At 39.6% G+C, this 26344-nt stretch overlaps 1 protein-coding gene and 1 non-coding gene across 3 annotated transcripts; both read left to right on the top strand.

Annotated features, from left to right (window-relative positions):
- Window positions 1–231: 231 nt before the first annotated feature.
- Window positions 232–26344, top strand: hspa9 (heat shock protein family A (Hsp70) member 9). 2 transcript variants are annotated; one of them, XM_085418316.1, is made up of 16 exons: window positions 232–540; window positions 1278–1336; window positions 1615–1702; window positions 2247–2428; window positions 2873–2997; window positions 3080–3153; window positions 18894–19000; window positions 19150–19312; window positions 19390–19482; window positions 19911–20120; window positions 23252–23479; window positions 23557–23779; window positions 24120–24214; window positions 24595–24687; window positions 24785–24925; window positions 25257–26344. In XM_085418316.1, the coding sequence occupies exons 1-16, from the start codon at window positions 460–462 to the stop codon at window positions 25326–25328; spliced, it is 2034 nt and encodes a 677-aa protein (XP_085274442.1). In that variant the 5' UTR covers window positions 232–459; the 3' UTR covers window positions 25329–26344. The 2 variants fall into 2 exon arrangements, with proteins under 2 accessions (XP_085274442.1, XP_085274451.1); XM_085418325.1 differs by lacking the exons at window positions 232–540; window positions 1278–1336 and having other exon boundaries at window positions 1683–1820.
- On the top strand, window positions 19634–19837 carry LOC146677117 (small nucleolar RNA SNORA74). Its single transcript, XR_014907877.1, has one exon. It is a non-coding gene; the product is annotated as a small nucleolar RNA SNORA74 (small nucleolar RNA).

Below are 26344 nucleotides of genomic sequence, written 5' to 3'. Positions count from 1 at the left end.
ACCCGTGCCAAAACCGCGAACATCCAAAAACCACCGGTATATATTTGATCTTTATATCAGAAAGCTTTATTCTTTAATTAATGTCAGTTTTTCCAATTGATTTGCATATTCGATTTTAAACTGTTGTTTTAGGCATTTTACTATCGATGAAAAAAAAACAGGCAGTCATTGTAGAGCCCATTTTTGGGGTCCTTGAGCGGTGCATGGTGCAACATGTGTTGGATAATTCGAGAAGAAGCTTCGCAGGTCTTTTGCCGTTGCAGTCCAGAGGCGAGCAGTCTTGTCGCAGCTGAGCTCTATGCGGTTTTCTGAGGAGACGCTGCGTTAAAGTCTGAAGAGGCTCGGAAAGCTGAAATATTTTAGCATTCCTTCGCTGCCGAACTATCTGAAGAGTGTGCTTTTACTTAAAAGCTGTAGTTTAAAATCGAAGTTAGCAAGCCTGTTAGCTGAGTTGTGAAAATGTTGAGCGTCGCCCGAAGCGTTTCAAGGACTCTTCCCACGAGGAGTAATATCAGAAGCGTTTCGTCCTTGATTAAAAAGGTAAATGTCAAACAGTTAAGTAGATGCATTACGATGTGGCCATTAGCTTCCTAGCTTTAGATGCTAACAGCGTAAGCTTGAGGACAGCATATTTAGTCGTGGTTAGATCATTACTGTGTCACTAACAATGAGCACAGTCCAGCAGACACTGTAATAAATGTGTGTCACGAGAAGAGATGTGCAATAACAACATAGTATTGAGCCGCCGCTCTAGCATTCGATGTGCTGGTGTGTTTCATATCTGTGGGGCTAAGCTAACGCTTCATTTGATACCGGACCTACCTGGCAGCTGTTTTTCAAAGTGCGGTCATTAGAGAAGCAAGTACTACTTGCTTCGTCATCTACTGAAATATTTTACTTTGGTGTGTGAGTTTTAATGTTCGTTTTGAGCTAGTTCCAAGGCTGTAGCAGAGCTGTGGGTCTGTGATCTTCGGTGAGGCGTCCCCTCCTCCAGCACGCTGCTCCACAGTTTAAGTAACACATTTAGAGCTCGATCTTCTACAGGCTTCGCTTAGCTGGATCCCACTATTAAGAATGGTTTCTTGTCACATGTGCTTGTTTGTGACTCCGATAATGTTATCTATGCTTTGGTTCTTCCAATTTTCATCCTGTTTTATTTTTTTTTAAATATACTTGGATCTTTCCTTTTGAGGTTCAAAATGTCGAATTTTGTGAGTTCATCGCAAATATTTTGTCTGAGTTAACAGCTGTGTAACTGCGTTGTTCTGTATTATCAGGCATGCTGGACCGGCTTCCAACCAGATGCTCTTAGAGCCCTCTCCAGGAGAGACTATGCGTGAGTATCAACATTAAAGTGCCTGCGTTATATGAACGTGCACTAACAGCATGACGTTGGTGCTGGTTTAGCAATTTTTGTTTGTCGTTTAGAGGTAAAACTATACATTCACTTCCTAATGGCTGTGATTCATATTCACAATTTAAAATACTTTTTTGTCACCAAACAGAATGCCATATTCTGTATTGGTATTTCTAAATAGAAGTCTGAGAAATTTGGATCTTTTGGTGTAAACATGAGGTCTGCTGAGTTTGTCACTATCATTGTATGTGCTGCAGGTCTGAAGCCGTCAAAGGTGCAGTCATTGGGATTGACCTGGGAACCACAAACTCATGTGTTGCAGTCATGGAGGGCAAACAGGCCAAGGTGATGCTTTAGATGATTCACATGTTTGTTTGTTTGTTTAATCCCCTATCTTTAATCTAGCAGTATCTATGGAAATGGAACCCATCCTGAGTGCTGATACTAGAGAACTTCTAAGCGGGTAAACTAAATGTTGTGTTAATTAACTTAATGGAAGTTTGTTACTGTATGTGTAAGTAAACCAGAACAGGAAAAAAAATCAGACTGGCCAAATAGATGGGATCGTAGACACTGATGCAGCATTACTCAAAAGCCTCACTGCCCCAGGATATGATTAATAACAAAAGTTAAACATCACATCAGTGCATCCCTGGTAAAGAAATGGGTAACTTTGTGTAAACAGAATACAAAGTTGTTGTTTTTTTCTCTGTAGTTTTTCTACCGTTTTGAGAAAAAAACTGAAAAATGTTAACACTCATTAATTGAGGTTTTTGGTTCTTGGTCTTTTTTTTTCTCTTCTACCTCCAACTTTAAAAACTGGGGTTGATTGATGAATCTGATGAAACAATGATTCCTCCAATCTAAATGTTTTCTTATTTATGTTCAGGTGCTGGAGAACGCAGAGGGAGCGAGGACAACTCCTTCAGTCATTGCTTTCACAGCAGATGGTGAGCGTCTGGTGGGCATGCCTGCTAAACGCCAGGCTGTTACCAACCCTCAGAACACATTGTATGCTACCAAAAGACTGATTGGACGGCGCTTTGAAGACCCAGAGGTCCAGAAAGATCTGTGAGTTCATTTCTGGCCTTTAAAAAGATTCCGGGGTGGCTGTAGCTCAGGAGGTAGAGCAGGTCACCTACTGATCGGAAGGTTGGAGATTTGATCCCAGGCTCCTCCAGTCTGCATGCAAAGTATCCTTGGGCAAGATACTAACACCAAGTTGCTCTCCGATGCATCCATCGGAGTATGAATGTGTGTGAGTGTAGTTAGGAAGCACTCAGTATAGAGGTAGTGCTTGTGAGAATGGGTGTGACTGGGTGAATGTGGCGTGTTGTATAGAGCGCTTTGAGTACTCCGGGAGAGTAGAAAAGCGCTATATAAGAATCGGTCCATTTACCATTCTCAGTTATTGCATTTAAATCTCAAATCCGAGGTTTATTTTTTTAAATGTTGGATATAATGAAAGAAATAAACTTAGCTGGGTAAAAAAAACTACCTTTTTTCCATCAACAGGAAGAATGTTCCCTACAAAATTGTGCGTGCATCAAATGGTGATGCTTGGGTTGAGGCTCATGGCAAAATGTACTCCCCTAGCCAGGCAGGAGCCTTTGTTCTTATGAAGATGAAAGAGACTGCAGGTATAGTTGTGCAGACAGTCAAAAGATAATTTAAATGTTTTGCACATGTGAGCATTAGTTTTGCTTCATATTCATGTTGTAGAGAGCTACCTGGGAAGCACGGTGAAGAATGCTGTGGTCACTGTTCCAGCCTACTTCAATGACTCTCAGAGACAGGTATGCACACACAGGCTTTCTATTGAAGGAAACGTTGCTAAACGTTTTCGCACGAGCACCAAGATATGAATGTTTAAAAGCAGATGTCAGGCCTCCACCAGGGTCTTTTAAGAAAAGCTCAGCTTTTGAGAAGTGAATTATTGTTTTCCTGCTGTGACACTGAGAAGATTCAGAGGTTACTAACTGTAGCAGACTGTATCATGTTTCCACTAGAGTGGAGCAACTTGCAATACATTCAACTGCTTTAAAGACATTTTACTTAAATCTATTTAAACCTCCAAAAACATGTTTAACTGATGCATACATAAAGTATAGTTTTAAGTTCAGTTAGAATGTGATTTATAAATTGTATTGTCCCTATGATACTGATATTTTATCCCCTCCACAGATTTGTATTATGCACTATGCCTTCATTGTTTAACTGATGCTATTTTTGGAACATAAAAATGATTCAGACATCCAGACAGGAGAGCACCGAATCACTGTTAACCCAATTCACACAGGATAGAATAATTTGGCCAAGTTCATGTTCAAATCGCCAACCTGATTTATAATCAATATATATATTTTAAGGTATAGTGTAATTAAGTGTGCCTATGCCAAGAGGCACACTTATTACTATTCATTGGATTTATTGTGTGGATGCCCTCAAGGGCATCCACACTATTGAGATCCTGTTTCTCTTTATTCTTTATTCCACTATTTGTGTGGATGCTTTAAGCATCCACACTATTGAGTTCCTGTTTCTCTTTCTTCTTTATTATTATTATTCCGGGTGTTTCCGTACACTTTTAGCCGTAGAACTACTTCCACAATTTTCAGCCGATTTTCACCGTTCAAATTTTAAACTATTCTGCTATTTTTGCTCTTTCCGGCTATGACTTTTGCTATTTTTTGCTATTATACTTTTTAAAATATTCCACTTTTTTCCTTTAATTTGTCCCATTGAAATGAACGGGAAACTTCTGCAATTCTGCTAAAATTTGCTTGTTTTTGAAACTTAACTACTTCCTCATATTTTCACGTAGAACAACCATTCAAACTTTAAAATGTTCTCAAATTATTGGGCTATTCAGGTATGATTCAGCTTTTTCAAATCTTTTACTGTTTTACTTTTATGCCTCTTAAAGTTTTGAGTTGCAAAATTGTGATTTTTCACAAAATACATGCGTTGTTATGGTTGCTATGCTCTTGGCTTCCAGTGTGCCACTGAAGCTTTTGCAGTCTTCTCTTCATGTCCGAACAACTGTTTGCTACTTGCTCAATTTTCACTCAACTTCCACAAATTATACATCAAAACGTAGGTATTTTTGCTGGCTTTCAGAAAATGTCACCATCATTGTTGTGGGATTTATAGAATTTTGGCAAATCTCCTCAGACCAACACAAGGTCAGAAAACTCTCCATATAAAGTCAATGGAGAGTTTGTTCAAAATCACCGCTGCATTTCTGTAATGAGAGGCATATTCGAATCGTCATATCTCCTTAACGAAGCAAAGTTAAGACATGAGGCTTGTCCCGGTATATCTTCAGACACTCCTGACGCTCACAATTCAAGAATTTCTTTCTCACCTATTACCGTTCTGAAATGAGTTGGACTTGTTTGAGGGTAGGAAATTCGTCCTTCGCTCAGATTTCTTCAGATTTCAAACTCTGGAAATGAACCACTTTTTTCTCTCGTCATAACTTTTTGTTGGATTTCCACAGAGACCTGAAAATTTCCATGATTGTTCACCAAAGCCTGCTGTCTCTTACGGTGAAAGAATGATATCGATACTCCAAATAGATTTAGAGTTACAAAGCGTTGTTTGAGGGCAAGTCAAGGCAGTTTTTGCTTCGCTCTACTCAGTTATGGTGCGTTACAAGTCAAATATCTTTAATAATTCATATTTTAATGATAAATTGTTAACACTGGAAGATTCCCCCATCTCTTCTGAACAGAACGGTGTAAGAATGACCGCTCTAGCCCCTACGGTTAGGAAATTATGGTCATTTGTTTGAGGGGAATCCTCACTATGTGAAATAAACTGAAAGAAGCAGGTCTATGTCTCTGTGCTGCGTGTGTAAACAGATGCACCTGTTTTGGCGGGAAAACGTAAACAGCCTCTCTCCCTGTGTGTGTGTGTGTGTGACAGAGAGAGAGAGAGAGATAAAGCCTCTTTAATGGGATGATCTCATTCTAAGATTCAAATTCAATATATTTAGACTGGGTGACTGAATTGGATCTTGTGTGTGTGTCTCTGTGCATGTGTGTTTCCTTATGTGTACATATTTGTGATTGTGTGGCTGTTATAGATTTTTTTGCTGATTTTTGTCATTTAACAAGTATAGTTGAGGGACCCTCAGCATGTTCATCATTTTTTCAGCTGTCCATTTTGCTTTTCCAATTTTTCTGTTTAAGTTATTACTATTGTGCTAAATCATACTATTTCTGCTATTTTATAAGATGTGTGCTAAATATAGTATTTCTGCCAAATATAGTATTTCTGATTAATTATAGTTTTTCTACCAAATCATAGTACAGTATTTCTGCTTTTTATAGGATTTGTGCTTAATATACTATTTCTGCCTTTTATAGGATTTGTGCTTAATATAGTATTTCTGCTAAATGTAGTATTTATGCTTAATCATACTATTTCTATATATTTCTGCCAGGCAGCCAATCCTCTGTGAGGACTCAGACATTCAAATGCACATATCAGGGCCTGCAGGGCTTCCCAGCCAGCCAATCATATCTGAGGTCTACCGTTTCTTCTCTCGTCATATCTCAGCGACGGATATACAGAGAGCAATGAAAATCGCAGTCAAAGTACACCAAAGTCCGCTGATTCAGCCAGTATAAGAACTATGCTTCTAGTCCACCTAGTTTTTGAGTTACACAACGTTTTGTAACTCCAAAAAACGGCGTTTTTCGCCTCTCACCACGATCTAATTCTGACTCCTCATCACCCTGTTTTTCCAAGCGGCTGCTCTCTTTCCCAGTGGCGCAGTTGGTAATGACACGGGTCTGCAAGCCAAAGATCGTGGGTTCGATTCCACCTTGGTCAACATGTTTTTTTCCCTACAAATTAATACACTGTCACAGACCAGTAATTCATATTCATCATTTATTACAATTCTGAAAACTTTTATGATTTTACCAGCTTTTTTAATATGTACCTCACATTCTTGTTAACACTCCATGGCACAAATACTCTTCCCTTTAGGCTGTGTGTGTGTGTGTGTGTGTGTGTGTGTGTGTGTGTGTGTGTGTGTGTGTGTGTGTATCAATATTTCTCCCATTTTAAAGTATTACTCCTCCATAATTGTATTTCTGTTATATCAAAGTACTTTTACTACATCTTAGTACTTCTGCTGAATCATAGTATTTCTGCTAAATCATAGTATTTCTGCTACTTTTTGGTACTTTTGCTAAATACAGTGTTTCTGCTAAATCATACTATTTCTACTATATTATATTTTTCTTTCTACATATAGCATTTCTGCTATATAATTGTATTTCTGCTATGTTATAATATTTGTGCTAAACCAGAGTATTTGTGCTGAAACATAGTATTTCTGCCAAATGATAGTATTTCTGTCAAATTATAATATTTGTGCTAAAACATAGTATTAATTTAAAATTACAATATTCATAGTTCATCACAGTGTCTCTGGTAAATCACAGTATTTCTGCTATGTTGTACTATTTTTCTAAATCATAGTGTTTCCGTAATGTTTAAGTATTTTTGGCTAAATATATTCTTTCTGTTATCTTATACTATTTCTCCTGAGTTCTTGTATTTTTGAGAAGTTATCATGTTTCTGCTAAGTTCTGCTATGCTATTGTATTTCTGCCAAGTATTATGTTTCCTCTAAGATATTGCAGTTCTGCTAAGTTATTACATTTTCGCAAAGTTCTTTTGCTTCTGCAAAGTTTTTACAATTTCTGCATCTTTTCAGCTTTTTCAGCTAGTTTTTGCAGACAGCTTCAGCTTAAAGCATCCACACTGCATTTTCGCAGGAAATGCAAATTTTTCTAGTTACTAGTTGCTTCCGTACACTTTTTGGCACTCAACTACTCCCTCAGTTTTCAGCCGATTTTCTCCGTTCAAACTCTAAACTGTTCTGCTCTTTCTGCTAATGCCGGCTATGACTTTTGGTGCTTATTACTATTATGTTTTTTACAATATTACACTTTTTTCTTTTAATTTGTCCAATTGAAATGAATGGAAAACTTCCACAATTCTGCTAAAACTTTCTTGTCTTTGAAACTTAACTACTTCCTCATACAGTGGGGCAAAAAAGTATTTAGTCAGCCACCGATTGTGCAAGTTCCCCCACTTAAAATGATGACAGAGGTCAGTAATTTGCACCAGAGGTACATTTCAACTGTGAGAGACAGAATGTGAAAAAAAAAATCCATGAATTCACATGGTAGGATTTGTAAAGAATTTATTCATAAATTAGGGTGGAAAATAAGTATTTGGTCACCTCAAACAAGGAAAATCTCTGGCTCTCACAGACCTGTAATGTCTTCTGTAAGAAGCTTTTCTGTCCCCCACTCGTTACCTGTATGAATGGTACCTGTTTGAACTCATCATCTGTATAAAAGACACCTGTCCACAGCCTCAAACAGTCAGACTCCAAACTCTGCCATGGCCAAGACCAAAGAGCTTTCGAAGGACACCAGGAAAAGTATTGTAGACCTGCACCAGACTGGGAAGAGTGAATCTACAATAGGCAAGCAGCTTGGTGTGAAAAAATCAACTGTGGGAGCAATCATCAGAAAATGGAAGACATACAAGACCACTGCTAATCTCCCGCGATCTGGGGCTCCACGCAAGATCTCATGAGAACGGTGAGCAAAGATCCCAGAACCACACGGGGAGACCTGGTGAATGACCTGCAGAGAGCTGGGACCAAAGTAACAAAGGTCACCATCAGTAACACACTACAACGGCAGGGAATCAAATCCTGCAGTGCCAGACGTGTTCCGCTGCTGAAGCCAGTGCATGTCCAGGCCCGTCTGAAGTTTGCCAGAGAGCACATGGATGATACAGCAGAGGATTGGGAGAATGTCATGTGGTCAGATGAAACCAAAGTAGAACTTTTTGGTATAAACTCAACTCGTCATGTTTGGAGGAAGAAGAATACTGAGTTGCATCCCAAGAACACCATACCTACTGTGAAGCATGGGGGTGGAAACATCATGCTATGGGGCTGTTTTTCTGCCAAGGGGACAGGACGACTGATCCGTGTTAAGGACAGAATGATTGGGGCCATGTATCGTGAGATTTTGAGCCAAAACCTCCTTCCATCAGTGAGAACTTTGAAGATGAAACGAGGCTGGGTCTTCCAACATGACAATGATCCAAAACACACCACCTGGGCAACAAAGGAGTGGCTCCGTAAGAAGCATTTGAAAGTCCTGGAGTGGCCTAGCCAGTCTCCAGACCTCAACCCCATAGAAAATCTGTGGTGGGAGTTGAAAGTCCGTGTTGCTCAGCGACAGCCCCAAAACATCACTGCTCTCGAGAAGATCTGCATGGAGGAATGGGCCAAAATACCAGCTACTGTGTGTGCAAACCTGGTAAAGACCTATAGTAAACGTTTGACCTCTGTTATTGCCCACAAAGGTTATGTTACAAAGTATTGAGTTGTATTTTTGTTATTGACCAAATACTTATTTTCCACCCTGATTTACGAATAAATTTTTTACAAATCCTACCATGTGGTTTCATGGATTTTTTTTTTTTTTTTCACATTCTGTCTCTCACAGTTGAAGTGTACCTCTGGTGCAAATTACTGACCTCTGTCATCATTTTAGGTGGGGGAACTTGCACAATCGGTGGCTGACTAAATACTTTTTTGCCCCACTGTACTTTCACCTAGAAACTCCATTCAAACTTTAAAACGTTCTCAAATGATTGGGCTATTCCTGTGTGATTCAGCTTTTTCAGATCTTCTACCGTTTTCATCTTATCTCTCTTTAAGTCTTCAGTTGCAAAATTGTGATTTTTCAGAAAATACATGCGTTGCTATTGTTGCTATGCAATTAACTCAGAGGGGACAGTGAAACTCTTTGAATTTTCTCTTCATGTCCAAACAACTTCTTGCTACTCGCTAAATTTCCACTGAAGCCCCACAAATTATACATCAAAACGTAGGTGTTTTTGCTGGCTTTTAGAAAATGTCGCTATCATTGTTGTGGGACTCATAGATTCTTTGCAAATCTCCTCAGAGTAACACAAAGTGTGAAAACTCTCCATATAAACTCAATGGAGAGTTTGTTCAAAATCACCGCTGGATTTCTCTAATGAGAGGCATTTTCAAATTGTCATATCTCCTTAACGAAGCGAAGTTAAGACATAAGGCTTGTCCCGATATATCTTCAGACACTCCTGATGCTCACAATTCAAGAATTTTTTTTCCTCACCTATTACCGTTCTGAAATGAGTTAGACTTGTTTGAGGGTAGGAAATTTGTCCCTTGCTCAGATTTCATCAGATTTCAAATTCTGGAAATGAGGCCCTTTTTTTTCTCTCATCATATCTTTCTGATGGATTTCCACAGAGCCCTGAAAAATTCCATGACTGTTCACCAAAGGCTGCTGTTTCTTACGGTGAAAGAATGATTTTGATGCTCCATATAGATTTAGAGTTACCAAAGGTTGTTTGAGAGCAAGTCAAGGCAGTTTTTTTCTTCGCCTCTACTCGGTTACAGTGTATTACAAGTCATATATCTTTAATAATTTATATTTTATCTCTGAATTATGAAGACCTGAAGATTCCCCCCCCTCTTCTGAACAAAACGATGTCTGAATGACCGTTCTAGCCTCTACGGTTAGGAAATTATGGCCATTTGTTCGAGGGGAATCCTGAATGTCAGAAATACACTGAAGAAAACTCACACCTCTCTCTGTGTCTGTAAGGGCTGACTACAGCAGGTGCAGCTAATTTAACTGACCTACATATACCAAGCCCAGACTCTCAACAGCTCCTGTTCCTTTTACTCTCTGTGTATGTGTGTCTGTGTATCAATATTTCTTCTATGTTTAAGTATTACTCCTCAATCATAGTATTTCTGCTAAAGCAAAGTACTTCTACTACATCTTAGTACTTCTGCTAAATCATAGTACTTCTGCTAAATCATAGTACTTCTGCTAAATCATAGTATTTTTGCAAAATCATGGTTTTGGGGCCAAATCATAATATTTCTGTTATTTTATAATATATGTGCTGAATATATTATATGTGCCAAATCATAGTATTTATCCCAAATTATAGTATTTATGCCAAATTACAGTATTTCTGCTAAAAAGAAGAAATGGTCCTTTTTAGCAGGAATTTCTGCCAAAAGATGGTATTGATGTTAAAACATAGTATTTCTGCCAAATCAGAGTATTTGTGACAAAGCATCGTATTTGTATGGAGTCATAGTATTTCTTCTAAATCATAGTATTTCAATCAAATCTCATTAGTTGTTGTTAAAACGCAGTATTATTGCCAAATCATAGTATTTGTACCCAATCATAGTATTTCTGCTAAATCATAGCATTTGTGCCAAATCATGGTATTTGTGCAAAAACATAGTATGTCTGCTAAACCATAGTATATCTCTTATGTTATAGTATTACTACTAAGGCATAGTATTTCTGCCAAATCATAGTATTTGTACTAAATCATAGTACTTGTGCCAAATCATAGTATTTGTTGCACATCATAGTATTGGAACCAAAACATAGTATTTGTCCCAAAGCATCGTATTTGTATGGAGTAATAGTATTTCAATCAAAAGTAGTTGTGTTAAAACGCAGTATTATTGCCAAATCATAGTATTTCTGCCAAATCATAGTATTTGTACCCAATCCTAGTATTTTTGCCATGTCGTATTTGTGCCGAATCATGGTATTTTTGCCAAATCGTGGTATTTGTGCCCAATTAATAATTCTGTTATGTTATAGTATTACTACTAAGTCGTAGAATATCTGTTATGTTATAATGCATCTGCGGAATATAGTATGTGTGCCAAATCATAGTATTTATACCAAATCACAGTATTGCTGCTAAAACATAGTATTTCTGCCATATTGTGGTATTTGTGCAAGAATATTGAACTGTTATGTTATAGTACTAATGTTACTACTAAGTCATAGTATTTCTGCGTTGTTATAGTATTTGTGCTAAAACGTAGTATCTCTGCCAAGTCATAGAATTACTGCAATTTCATAGTTTTTTCTAGGAAATCTGTTATGTTATAGTATTACTACTCAGTCATAGTATTTCTGCCAAATCATAGTATTTGTGTGAATTTGTATACTGTAATATCACTGTATTATGTAGTGGCTAAGTAGGGGCTGTTAACTAAGTGCATCAGTGTAAATAGGTCATCACTTGTGTTGGAGTGCCCTCTTGTGGCGCCTTTTGGGTAGTGCCTTAGTAAACGTGAACCCTGTAAAAAGTGGCATCAGACTGATTTGTAGTGGAGGAATTTGTTGCCAGTTTTCTTAATCTTTAATCTGTATGCATATTGTAATGCATACCCTGTTCTTAATCATAGAAACCACACCATATCACCTCTCCACATCCTCCTACTTGTATGCCATACCTCCCTGTACCATCCATCTGACCGCAATAAACTCCACCTGTGGCAATCTAATCCCTGGATGTCAGCCTCTCCTTCTGACCGAGGATAGTTACTATTGCAGCACCACCCAGCATTAAACTGACGTACACCATTCTGTACAATAGTATTTGTGCTAAAAAGTAGTATTTCTGCCAAATCATAGTATTACTGCTATTTCATACTATTTAAGCGAAATTACAGTGTTTCTGCAAAAACATTGCATTTCTGCTAAATCATAGTATTTCTGTAATCTTATAGTACTTGTACTCAATTATAGTATTTGTGACAAAGTGTAGTATTTGTACCAAAACATAGTATTACTGGTAAATCATAGTATTTGAGCCAAATCATAGTATTTGTGCCAAAGCATAGTATTTCTTCCAAATCATAGTATAACTGCATAATAAAGGTTCTTGAGCCACATCAGTGTTTGTGCCAAAGCATAGTATTTCTTCCAAATCATAGTATAACTGCATAATAAAGGTTCTTGAGCCACATCAGTGTTTGTGCCAAATCTTAGTATTTCTTCTAAATCCTTGTAATTCTGCTCAATGATAGAATTTCTGCTATGCTGTAGTACTTTTTTTCCTGGATTGTAGTACTTCTGCTAAGTCAAAGTATTTCATGTAAATCATAGTATTTCTACCAAGTCCCAGTGTTTCTGCTAAATCATAAATAATGTTTTACCACAAATTGTATGATTTGGGGGCGAGAGGCAGGGTACACCCTGGACAGGTCGCCAGTCTGTCGGGGATAGGCTCCAACGCCCCCTGCGACCCTGAAAAGGGTAAGCGGATGGATGGATGGATGGATGTATGATTTGGCTCAAATACTATGATTTGGCAGAATTTTCTGTGTTCCAGCACAAATGCTATGATTTGGCAGGAAAAAAAATATTATTTAGTATTTCTGCTAAAACTTAGTATTTATACTATGTTTAAACTTTAAAAAATTCTGCTATTTCTGCTGATGTGTGTTATGACTTTTGACCATTTAAATGAATGGAACACATTATCAATGTGGTCACTGATTTTGCATGCTGGGCTGAGCTGTGTTTTAGCTCAGTGAGATAAGCATCCGTTCTCAGACTGGGAGGCCTGGGTTCAAATCCAGCTTATGGCAACATTTCTTTCAGCTAACAGTTAAACTTTTTTTTTTAACTCTTTTCAACACAAATTTCATCTTTTTAACCCCTTTTCAGCACAAATCCAAACTTTTTCAGCTCTTTTTAGCAAAAACCTCTTTTCAGTAGAATTCTGCTCATTCAACTCTTTTCAGCAGCAATTCTGATAGAAATCTTTTAAGCAAAATTTTCAGTTTTTTCTGCTGTTTTCAGAAAAAAACTCTTTTCAGCAGAAATTCTGCTCTTTCACCTCTTTTCAGCAGAATTTTCACCTTTTTTTTTTTTTTTTTTTTTTTTTTTTTCCCCATCCATCCATCCATTCGCTTCCGCTTATCCTTTTCAGGGTCGCGGGGGGCGCTGGAGCCTAGCTGTCATAGGGCGAAAGGCGGGGTACACCCTGGACAGGTCGCCAGTCTGTCGCAGGGCTAACACACAGGGACAGACAACCATTCACTCGCACATTCACACCTAGTGACAATTTGGATTAATCAATTAACCTATCCCCACAAGCTGCATGTCTTTGGACGGTGGGAGGAAGCCGGAGTACCCGGAGAGAACCCACGCAAACACGGGGAGAACATGCAAACTCCACACAGAAAGACCCCGGCCTGATGGTGGAATTGAACTCAGGACCTTCTTGCTGTGCGGCAACAGTGCTAGCCACCGTGCTGCTTTTTTTTTTTTTTTTTTTTTTTTTTTTTTTTTTTGCCCAAATTCTGCTTATTCACCTCTTCTGAAAAATTTTCAGCCTTTCCACCTCTTATCAGCACAATTCTCAGCAGCTTCTGCTCATTTCAGCACAATTGTCAATCTCTCCACCTCTTCTTTGTGAGAAAGAGTTTGGCTCAGTGAGCTAAATAGCTGCCCTTAGACCAGGAGGGCCAGGTTCGAATCCTGCTCAGGGCAGCATTTTTTTTTTTTTCCAACTTTCAATTTTTTCAGCTTTTTTCAACAAACATCTTCAGCGTTAAGGCATCCACACAGCATTTTTGCAGGAAATGCAAATTTTTCTAGTTATTCTGGTTGCTCCTGTACGTTTTTCGCCACTTAACTACTCCCACAATTTTTGTCCGATTTTTACCATTCAAATTTTAAACTATTCAGCTATTTCTGCTAACGATTGCTATGACTTTTGGTATTTTCTGTTATTATACTTTTAAAAATATTACACTTTTTTCCTTTAATTTGTCCCATTGAAACGAATGGGAAACTTCCACAATTCTGCTAAAACTTGCTTGTTGTTGAAACTTAACTACTTCCTCATACTTTCACCTAGAAACTCCATGCAAACTTTAAAATGTTCTCTGATTATTGGGCTATTCCTGTGTGATTCAGCTTTTTCAGATCTGTTACCGTTTTCATTTAATGCCTCTTTAAGTTTCAGTTGCAGCTTTGTGATTTTTTTTTTTTTTTTCAGAAAATACACGCGTTGCTATGGTTGCTATGCAATTAACTCAGAGTGAGTGCTGGTCTGATCTGAATTTTCTCTTCATGTCTGAACAACTTCTTGCTACTCGCTCAATTTCCACTCACCCCCCACAAATTATACATCAAAATGTAGGTATTTTTGCTGGCTTTAAGACAGTGTCACTATAATTATTGTGCGAGTTACGGTTTTTTCACAATTTGCCTCAAAGTGACACAAGGTCTCAAAACTCCCCATTCAAAGTCTATGGGGAGGTTGTGAAACTCAGAGCTGAAATACTGAAACTGAAGGCATTTTCAAATCGTCATATCTACTTAACGAAGCGAAGTTAAGACATGAGGCTTGTGCCAATTCATCTTCAGACACTGCTGACACTCGCGGTCGAAGCAGTTTTTACAGTCATCTTACCATTGAGCCATAAATTACGTTTGTTTGAGGGGTGGAAATCTGTCCTCCTCTCATTTTTCAAACTCCAAAAATGAAGCCGTTTCTTCTCTCGTCATATCTCCGCGACGGAGGTACAAAGAGCTATGTAAATCGCAGTCAAAGTTCACCAAAGTCCGCTGATTCACCCAGTGTAAGAATGCTTCTATCCCACCTAGTTTTTGAGTTACACGACGTTTTGTAACTCCAAAAAACTGAGTGTTTTTTCGCCTCTCACCGCGATCTAATTCTGACTGCTCATCACCCTGTTTTCCAGGCGCCCGCTCTCTTTGCCAGTGGCGCGATTGGTAAGGAAACGGCTCTTCAGACCAAAGTTCATGGGTTCAGTTCCACCTTGGCCCACATGTTTGTTTGTTTGTTTGTTTGTTTGTTTGTTTGTTTGTTTTTCACTACAAATTCATATTGATAATTTATTACAATTCGGCAACGTTTTATGATTTTTGGCAGCTTTTCTAATATGGACCTCAGATTCTTGTTAACGCTCCATGGCAGAAATACATACAAGTACACAGCCTGATGAAGCAGACAGAAGCAGTACCTCTGATTGGTTCAGCATTTTCACCTCTTATCAGCACAAATCTCTGCCTCTTCTGCTGTTTTCATTAGAATTGTAAGCTTTTTCACCTTTTTTCAGTTACGTGAGAACCAGTTTGGCTCAATGAGTAGCTGAAAAATATCAGCCTCTTCTGCTGTTTTAGCAGGATTTCAGAGTTCAGCTTTTTCACTTGTTTTAAGCACAAATTTCAGTTTCTTTACCTCATTTCAGAACAAAATTCTTCCTCTTCACCTCTTTTCTGCTAATTTGAGCTTCTGCTCCACAGTGCACATTTTCCCTCTCATCATATCTTTGTTTGTGACCAGAACTCATTTGGCTCAGAGGGTTGAGCAGCTGCCGTGAGACCCGGTGGCAGAGGTTCGAATCCTGCCTGTGACAGTTGCTACACATGTTCCCTGCTTGCATGCGCTCTGCTTTCTTGACACTCCCCAGTGTATCATTACACATACAGCCATCTTCAGCAGGCACCTCTGCTTCCACACCTCTTTTCAGCAGATAATTCTGCTTTTTCAGCTTTTTTTTCAGCAGACATCTTCAGCGTTAAGGCATCCACACAGCATTTTCGCAGGAAATGCAAATTTTTTTTCTAGTTATTCTTCAAGTTGCCACTTTCTTTGCCGCTTAACTACTCCGTCAGTTTTCAGCCGATTTTCTCAGTTCAAACTCTAAACTGTTCTGCTCTTTCTGCTAATTCCTGCTATGACTTTTGGTACTTATAACTATTATACTTTTTAAAATATTCCACTTTTTTCCTTTAATTTGTCCCATTGAAATGAATGGGAAACTTCCACAATTCTGCTAAAACTTGCTTGTTGTTGAAACTTAACTACTTCCTCATACTTTCACCTAGAAACTCCATTCAAACTTTAAAATGTTCTCAGATCATTGGGCTATTCCTGTGTGATTCAGATTTTTTATTTTTATTTTTATTTTTTTTAAATATCTTTTACCATTTTAATTAAATCCTCTTTAAGTTTTCAGTTGCAGCTTTGTGATTTTTGAGAAAATACATGCGTTGTTATGGTTGCTATGCAATTAACTCAGAGTGAGCACTTGTCCTTTTTCAGTTTTCTCTTCATGTCTGAACAACTTCTTGCTACTCACTCAATTTTCACTCAACCTCCACAAATTATACATCAAAACGTAGGTATTTTTGCTGGCTTTCAGAAAATGTCACTATCACTGTTGTGGAAGTTACAGATTTTTATCAAATCGCCTCAGAGCAACACAATGTTTGAAATATGAATGTCTCCATAGAAAGTGAATGGGGACTTTGTTCAAAATCACCGCTGGAACTCTCTGAGAGGCATTTTCAAATCATCATATCTCTTTAACAAAGCAAAGTTAAGACATGAGGCTTGTGCCAATTCATCTTCAGACCCTGCTGACACTCACGGTCGACGCAGTTTTTACAGTCATCTTACCGTTGAGCCATAAATTAGCTTCAACAAAGGGCAGCTAGCCACCGGTGTATTTACATGCGGGAAAGAGACACATGCGAGGCGGCCGCCGATCGACCGGTGGTGGCTAACGCGGAGCTCAAACAGATGGCAGCCATGGATCAGGGAAATTGAAGGCAGGAGAAGCAGGTTAACTGAATTTCAGGTAAGAAGTTATGAACTGCACTCTATTTGGGTCGGATATAAACAGAGTTTAGGTGTAGTTTATTTTCGTTGTGTTAACTTTTTACAATCAGTTACAATAAGTCGTACTGCGTGCTAGCTGGCATGACGCAGTTTCTATACAGCTGTGTGCGCGCTAAGTTACTGATGAATTGAATTGAATTTTATTTTATTCATAAGGGTTAGTTCGTAGAGTTGCAAACCGTTCCGTACAAACTGAATCGTCCCGCATTCAGAGAAAATATTACGCGTTTCGTATTGAGCTGAAAAGGAACACAGTTTGTCCCGTACTTCAGGTAGAACGGAAGAAGACACAAAGCTGGATTTATTCTGTCGTTACGCAGCCTCCCCTGTCATTCTCTCGCCTGTTGCAACTTCAATCATGAAACTGATCAATGATCGGCTTTTCTCTCTTGTTTGTTTATCGCGCTAAACAACAGCAGCACGTTTAAGCTTGATCAGCTGTTGTTAAATTCATTTGATTTTAATTTCTAGTATCAGCTGATGTTTGCTGGAGCCACAGCTGTAAAAACGGCTGGTCCAAACCAGGAGATGTCCTTACTGAATCATCAGAGCTGAACTGGTGATGGAGAAACGGGTTTACCTTTTAGGTGACATGAATGAGTTGAAGGGAAGTCATGAACTGTTTCTGACAGACAAATAACACCAATATCCTTTTTTGTGTAGCTGACAACTGGTAACTGTGCAGGGGCGGATCTAGCAAAGCTTTTGCCAGGGAGCCAGGTAGGGCATTAACAGGGAAAGGGGGACACAAAGATATACTTTTCTTTCTTACTCTCATATAAAATATTTAGCTTTTATTAAATAGTTATCTGAATCTTATAACCAAAGTTTGTATAATAATACACAAGATTGGCTGTAGATCATTGTTAATCATTCAGAACACTGTAAAAATAACAAAAACAAAAAGTGAATGCAAAAGTGCATAAATATTTATTTTACGTGTTTGATGTGTGTGGCAGGGCGTGGTATGCAGTGCCGCTGCAGGGGAGGTGGACCCACAGGCGTAAAGTCTGTGATCTCTCGGCTGTTTTTTGGGTGTGTGTTGGGCTGTGAGATGAAAAGCTACAGCCGGCTGTGTGGGTACACCAACCATGTGTAAAAAGTGGTCCATAACGTAATGCTTCCTGTAAAATAGTCAGATGTCTATTCATATTAATGTACAGAATTCACCTGCTTACTGCTACTACTGCACATTCACTCAGTGTGTGTGTGTGTGTGTGTGTGTGTATATGTATATACACAGATATATGTGTGTGCTTCCTCTACACCCCCCCCCCCCCCCCCCCCCCCTCAATTTTTTTGCACATGTCGAGGAGCGTGTCAGGCTACATTTCACTGTGTGTTATACTTGTATAACTTTGCATGTGACAAATAAAGAACCTTGAACTTAAACTTCAAAGCGTGTTTATGCAAACATTGTCGGGTCTGCCGTGGTACAATGGGACTTCTGCTCATGAACCTCTGTGCACAGCGTCTGCAAATCGGGGCTGTACGAAGTCACCTCATCTTTACACAAAACTGTAAGCTGTCATCTGTGAGGCGCGAGTGGTGTTTGTTTTTTACCATAGTTCATGGTGGAGAATGGCTGCTCTGCTGAGTTTTGCTCTCTGTAGCCGTATGAATGGCAAACTACACTGATTAGCAGCGGCATAGGCACACTTAAAATTTCTTCCGAAATTTTCGCTTTCTAGTTCATCATATACTTTCTTTTTATACTTACTTTTTCTTCCAACCCCCCCCCCCCCCCCCCCTTTTTTTTTTTTTTTTAAACTGTTCGAAGTTTTTGATAAGACTAATCTACCTCAGTCTCAGAGCAGTTAAGGTGATATGTAGATGTCGGATAATTAGCTTCTGTGTCCTTGTTGCTGCTTTGGAATGCACTTGATGATTGAAGTAACGATTCATCTTCGATACTTGTGTCAACTTGTTTCTTTGACAGGCCACCAAAGATGCTGGGCAGATCGCTGGTCTGAGCGTCCTGCGTGTGATTAACGAGCCAACTGCTGCTGCTCTGGCCTATGGCCTGGACAAGACCCAAGATAAGATGTGTGTAGATGACAAAAAAACCACCTGATGTTTACTGCTATGCTTAGGAGTATCAGTACTTGCTAAGAAAGATGATAGATGATCCTGTACATAGAAGAATACAACTACTCGCTCTGTTGTTGTGTTAACCTCTATGAATGTGTTTCCAGTATTGCTGTGTATGATCTAGGTGGAGGTACGTTTGACATCTCAATCCTGGAGATCCAGAAGGGAGTTTTTGAGGTGAAGTCCACCAATGGTGACACCTTCCTTGGAGGAGAGGACTTTGATCAGCACCTCCTCAGACACATTGTCAAGGAGTTCAAGAGAGAGGTGGGTATTCTAACAGTCTTTAAGCCTTGATCTATTTGTGAAGTTTTGCGTTTTCAACCTGCGCTGTTTCTTTTCAGTCCGGTGTAGACCTGACGAAGGACAACATGGCTCTTCAGAGAGTCAGAGAGGCTGCGGAGAAGGCAAAGTGTGAGCTGTCCTCTTCACTGCAGGTACTCCTAGCTTTTATCCTCATGGGAAGCTAATGAGTTTGTGTAGTTGTATAAAAAGGTGACACTGAATGGCTGATGTATCACAGATGCTTTAGGGTGTTTTGATTTTGGTTGTACTGCTTGTCATCACATGTCTCAGTGCATGTTGTGTGCCAGCTCTCAGTCAGCTGTCCAGATAATCTGTGTCTGGCTCAGTGTTACAGTGCTGGTAGACGAAGCTCCTGTTTTTTTTGCTTCAGTGCAGCAGGTTCTGTTTTAGAATCCGCTGCTGCTGTGCTGCTACAGGACTTGGCCCAGTGAGAGTGGACTGTCCTGATTCTGACCGCAGGCCAGGCCTAGTACAGGGTCACACAAAATGAACCACAGTGCTGAGTTAAAAGCATTTTGTAACTGTTTAAATACTCAGTGATTGTCCTTCTGTTTTACAGACTGACATCAACCTCCCCTACCTGACTATGGATGCCTCCGGTCCCAAACATCTTAACATGAAGCTAACCCGTGCTCAGTTTGAAGGTATTGTTGCTGACCTTATCCGCCGCACCGTGTCTCCTTGCCAGAAGGCCATGCAGGATGCTGAAGTGTCCAAGGGAGACATCGGAGAGGTGCTGCTGGTGGGAGGCATGACACGCATGCCCAAGGTACACAAGACAGATGTTTAAAACCACCAAAGTGCATGAAATAACTCAGGGTGCACATACTTTATACTTGTGGGACTAGATGGAGTAAACGAGTAAGTTCTGCAGCTTCCATGGCAACGAATAGTTAACAGTAGACAAAGTGGTACACACCACAAATGTGTGGTCTGGTTTGGGGACATAATGACATTTACAGTGGCTTGCAAAAGTATTCGGCCCCCTTGAACCTTTCCATATTTTGTCACATTACAGCCTCAAACATCAATCAATTTTATTAGAATTCCACATGAAAGACCAATACAAAGTGATGTACACGTGAGAAGTGGAACAAAAATCATACATGATTCCAAACATTTTTTTACAAATAAATAACTGAAAAGTGGGGTGTGCATAATTATTCAGCCCCCTGAGTCAATACTTTGTAGAACCACCTTTTTTTGCTTCAATTACAGCTGCCAGTCTTTTAGGGTATGTTTCTACCAGCTTTACACATCTAGAGACTGAAATCCTTGCCCATTCTTCTTTGCAAAACAGCTCCAGCTCAGTCAGATTAGATGGACAGTGTTTGTGAACAGCAGTTTTTGAGATCTTGCCACAGATTCTCAATTGGATTTAGATGTGGACTTTGACTGGGCCATTCTAACACATGGATATGTTTTTTTTTTTTTTTTTTTTTTTTTTTTTTTAAACCATTCCATTGTTGCCCTGGCTTTATGTTTAGGGTTGTTGTCCTGCTGGAAGGTGAACGTCCACCCCAGTCTCAAGTCTTTTGCAGACTCCAAGAGGTTTTCTTCCAAGATTGCCCTGTATTTGGCTCCATCCATCTTCCCATCAACTCTGACCAGCTTCCCTGTCCCTGCTGAAGAGAAGCACCCCCAGAGGATGATGCTGCCACCACCATATTTGACAGTGGGATGGTGTGTTCAGAGTGATGTGCAGTGTTAGTTTTCCGCCACACATAGCATTTTACATTTTGGACAGAAAGTTCCATTTTGGTCTCATCTGACCAGAGCAGCTTCTTCCACATGTTTGCCGTGTCCCCCACATGGCTTGTCGCAAACTGCAAAGTGGACTTCTTATGGTTTTCTGTTAACAATGGCTTTCTTCTTGCCACTCTTCCATAAAGGCCAACTTTGTGCAGTGCACGACTAATAGTTGTCCTATGGACAGATTCCCCCACCTGAGCTGTAGATCTCTGCAGCTCGTCCAGAGTCACCATGGGCCTCTTGGCTGCATTTCTGATCAGCGATCTCCTTGTTCGGCCTGTGAGTTTAGGTGGACGGCCTTGTCTTGGTAGGTTTACAGTTGTGCCATACTCCTTCCATTTCTTAATGATCGCTTGAACAGTGCTCCATGGGATGTTCAAGGCTTGGGAAATCTTTTTGTAACCTAAGCCTGCTTTAAATTTCTTAATAACTTTATCCCTGACCTGTCTGGTGTGTTCTTTGGACTTCATGGTGTTGTTGCTCCCAATATTCTCTTAGACAACCTCTGAGGCCATCAAAGAGCAGCTGTATTTGTACTAGGGCTGCCACAAACGATTATTTTGATAGTTGACTAGTCACCGATTATTTTTGCGATTAGTCGACTAATCAGATCATGCATCCATTGGAGTAAAACGTACATCTTATTGCACCAGCATGCATCTACTCTTATGTAACTATCATTAGCTTACAGCTTTAAGTGTTTAAGGTATGTGCTAACTAAAAATAAAGACAAGGTGATAGTTTATTAAATTTTAATGAAATTTGCAGATTGTTTCGGTGAAGTTTAAACTCCTTGCTATCTAAAATATAACAGGACACCGGAGTATATTCTCGAGCATTTCACACTTCTGATAATCAGTTGTCGTCTTGACGTTTATTCAGCTGTGTAAAAACTAAAACTTCAATCTCAGCCAAACCGATTTACTCAGGAACAAATAAAATACTAAAAAAAAGCAAAACAATAACATTTTGAAGTTATCTAAGTGACTTATATATGTTTTACCTGAGTAGCGAAAGACGGCAGTGGGTTTGAAAACGATTTGCCGGGAGTCCGGTGTTCTCACGGGCTCTAGTGAGCCTTGCCCCCGACTAGCTATCGAGCTAGTGGGTAACAGACGTCTCCGAAAACGTCAGAACGCCTTTGAAAATATGTGGTGTCTTGATAAACTGAGCAGATATTTGAGGTTTATACAGCTACATTCTCACCTGAAAATATGTTAAACGTTTATTTTGTGACCCAGGAAGAATAATAAGAGTAATATTAAAACTAACTAGCTGCCGCCATTGTTGTAAACTGAACTGAGCTGCGCTATGAATTCTGGGACACAGCTTCTTCTTCGGGTTTAACGGCAGCTGGCATCTATGTACATGCAGTGCTGCAATCTTTTGTTTCAGTCTGTTATTACACTCTTAAATCCTACTACTTATTCCTGCGTCTTTTGTGATCTTACAAAGCTTCGAACGACGCGTCGACTATTAAATCAGTCATCGACGATTTTGATAGTCGACGTAATCGTGACTAGTCGACTAATCGTGGCAGCCCTAATTTGTACTGACATTAGATTACACATAGGTACACTCTATTTAGTCATTAGCACTCATCAGGCAATGTCTATGGGCAACTGACTGCACTCAGACCAAAGGGGGCTGAATAATTACACACACACACCACTTTTCAGTTATTTATTTGTAAAAAATGTTTGGAATCATGTATGATTTTTGTTCCACTTCTCAAGTGTACACCACTTTGTATTGGTCTTTCACGTGGAATTCCAATGAAATTGATTCATGTTTGAGGCTGTAATGTGACAAAATGTGGAAAAGTTCAAGGGCGCCGAATACTTTTGCAAACCACTGTATACATTGCAAACAGGTGTATTTTTTTCGTAGTTGAGCTAACATGCAGTGCACTTTAGTTTTCGGCAGCTTGACAGTTGAATTGTTGGCTCATTACTGGCTCATTAACTTTGACGTGATCTCTATCTGCACAACCCTAGTGCACAGACAATAAGAAGAACATAGATTTGTACAGTGCTTTTACAAAAGAGTAAAACAATGTTTTCTGCATTTTGAATATGATTTTTATAATGCTGATTTTAATGCATGCATAACTCGTAATTAACACCCCCCACCACATCCGCACTGCAGGTTCAGCAGACAGTCCAGGATCTGTTTGGCCGAGCCCCCAGCAAGTCTGTGAACCCTGATGAAGCTGTCGCTATTGGGGCAGCCATCCAGGGTGGCGTTCTGGCTGGCGATGTAACCGATGTGCTGCTTTTGGATGTGACTCCACTGTCGCTGGGTATCGAGACTCTGGGTGGTGTCTTTACCAAACTCATCAATAGGAACACCACAATTCCCACCAAGAAGAGCCAGGTATTTAAAGCAGGACTGCAGTCCCACAGTCTCAGTGAAGCCCCATGTGATCTACAGTGTCACATGTTCCCCTCCAGGTGTTCTCCACAGCAGCTGATGGACAGACTCAGGTGGAGATCAAAGTGTGCCAGGGTGAGAGAGAGATGGCGACAGACAACAAGTTGCTGGGTCAGTTTACTCTGGTAGGAATCCCTCCAGCCCCTCGTGGAGTCCCTCAGATCGAGGTCACATTCGACATCGACGCCAACGGCATCGTCCATGTGTCGGCCAAGGACAAAGGCACAGGCCGCGAGCAGCAGAGTCAGTGCACACAGTAAACCAGTCTGAAAGCTGAGAACTTTGTTTTTTTTCCCACTTCGTGTGTTAGCAAGTCAAGCTAAAAGACATTTCAAACTGCTGAAAATAATCTGCATTTTTAGATAAATGTTAACACTTAACTTGGTTGACTTTTACAGTTGTTGTTAAGACAGACTAGATAGGGAGGTTAATATTTATGCATGTTGCTGTAATCACTTGGCCCTTACTCAGTCTTGTTTCAGACAACTGTTTTTTGTTTTTTTCCCTGCATTACGACTCTGTTTGAATTGGTATCTGTAAAAGTCAAAGTGCACATATAAATATCTCATTTCCTCCTTTACAGTTGTGATCCAGTCATCAGGAGGTCTCAGTAAAGATGACATTGAGAATATGATCAAGAATGCTGAGAAGTATGCAGAGGAGGACCGGAGGAGGAAGGTAACAGTCAAACTGTAAAGACAAAAGTCGGGGGTGAAATCTCACCGTCTTGATTGATGGGCACTTTATTGTCATCATAACTCAGTGCAACACAGAAAATGTTCATCTTAAAACACAGAAATCAGTTCACACTTATTTATACAAGGCTCATTCCTAATGGGTCATCTCAAGACACTTTATGTTGAACAGACTTGAAACTAGCTGCAAACAAAGGACTCAATGCCGTTTCACCCACAGTTACATCTGTTCAGTTGGTTTACAGGCATTTCCACATTGGCTTTTTAGGCCTAGAAGTTGCACGTCTTACACACAGATGATGGTTCACCACTGTGTTGTCTGTGGTTTTAGTATCTGGTAAATACTGAGTTGTCTTGCTGCAGGACCGTGTGGAAGCTGTCAACATGGCTGAGGGCATCATCCATGACACAGAATCCAAGATGGAAGAGTTTAAAGACCAGCTCCCTGCTGATGAGGTAATGCTCTAAACTTTGTTGTAATTTACTGAGATTAAATTAATGTTTTGTGCTTGATTTTTGTCTTATTTTTTCCCCCCTATTTTTGTGAAATCAGTGCACCAAGCTGAAGGAGGAGATTTCAAAGGTCAGGAATCTGTTGACCAATAAGGACTCTGAGACAGGCGAGAACATCAAGCAGGCCGCAACCAACTTGCAGCAGGCATCACTCAAACTGTTTGAAATGGCCTACAAGAAGGTAGGCCTTGAAACTGTGTATATCAGTGTGTGCTGTACTGTAAAAGTCTTGACCAGACCCTCATTTTATTACATTTTGCTTCCAAGAATCTTTTGAATCAGAAAAATGCTAACTGTAAAAGGAATAAGAATATTTTTGTACAAACAAGTTGACTACCAAAGAGCTATTTGCTGAAAACGAGGCATATCTTAGAATGTGCAATTTCCATAAAAATTAGGGAAAACTAGAGGTGAACAAACCCAAAAGAAGTAAAAGGTCACACAGATTAAAGCGGTTTTGTAAAATTCTGCTCAGTGTTTGTGAAAGTCTTTAATTCCTTTTGTTCCTGCAGATGGCAGCAGAGCGGGATAGCAGCAGCAGTTCCAGTTCTTCAGAAGGAGAGAAGAAAGAAGGCCAACAGTAGATCTTATTAGTACTTGGCTGTCATGAGATGACCATGACAGCAGAGGACTGTTGGGCTTGTGTGGTGGACTAGGCGGAAGGATGATCGCCAGAGTCATTCTTGCATAACACAACATTCTACTGTGTTTTGGCAGTAAAATAGAAAAGATAAATGTCAGTGTATGTTCCTCCATGTCCCATGATATCCTATTTCTAATTTAACTGTCTGGAACAAAAAGTTGTTTATTTTTACAAAGATGTTAATTTCCATTCTGAGGTAGTGAAACATTTTCTTGTTGAAGATATCACATTTCTTTTGTTCAGTTTCGGAAAGCGGGATGCTCGTTCATAGCACTTATTTGTACCGGGTTCACTCTGAGAGGTGTGGTACAGAGGATGTACAACTGCAGAGTGCTGAATAAGAAAAGTCTCCTTTTGGTGTACTCTATTAACATCTCGGAGGCTGCCAGTCCCCCTCTCTGTTATCCTGAGTGCACTCCATTGACTTGCATTCATTTAGTCTCTTGTAAGAACTGGTTTGTGATCATGTGGTCACATTTTCTGGCATCACGCCAATTCCTTAAACAGTAAATTCAAAGTATGTCTGTGAGATGAGAATTTTAAGAATATAATAAGTATGTGAGAAACTCCCTTTTGGCTCTTAAAAATGCACTTCTTTGGTCACCTTAAACCGAGCATGGGTTGAACTCAACACAACACATGATGGGACAGCTAACTAGATGACATCATGGTTCACTTCTGACAGACAACAGGAGAAAGAAGAGTCATGCATGAGGAGTGTGGAGCAACTGTGTCATTCATTGACGGCCAGAAACTACTCTGTGTACAGTGACTTGCTGTGTTGAGCACTCTACTTTAAAAAGAAGCATGAAGTAGTGTATTGAATTGAAAGTTCTGTTTATTGTGAGAGTATGGGATGGGTGATTATATTAATGAAGTGAAAACTGAGAATCATAGTAACTTGCCTTTTTCTTTTTTTTTCTTTTTTTTTTTAAATAAAAAAAATATGAAATATGT

Source organism: Rhamphochromis longiceps, linkage group LG2 (genome assembly GCF_057381845.1).
Source record: "Rhamphochromis longiceps isolate RC_006_pf linkage group LG2, R_longiceps_female_GT1.1, whole genome shotgun sequence".
Lineage (NCBI taxonomy): Eukaryota > Metazoa > Chordata > Actinopteri > Cichliformes > Cichlidae > Rhamphochromis > Rhamphochromis longiceps.
This window is presented reverse-complemented; position numbering and strand designations above follow the sequence as displayed.

What these genes read in the sequence shown, in the direction of transcription:
- hspa9 (XM_085418316.1), top strand. Translation starts at nt 460, where the DNA reads ATGTTGAGCGTCGCCCGAAGCGTTTCAAGGACTCTTCCCACGAGGAGT. An exon ending in TGGAGGGCAAACAGGCCAAG is followed by an intron (nt 1,703 to 2,246) that starts GTGATGCTTTAG and finishes ATTTATGTTCAG; the next exon opens with GTGCTGGAGAACGCAGAGGG. An exon ending in TTGAAATGGCCTACAAGAAG is followed by an intron (nt 24,926 to 25,256) that starts GTAGGCCTTGAA and finishes TTGTTCCTGCAG; the next exon opens with ATGGCAGCAGAGCGGGATAG.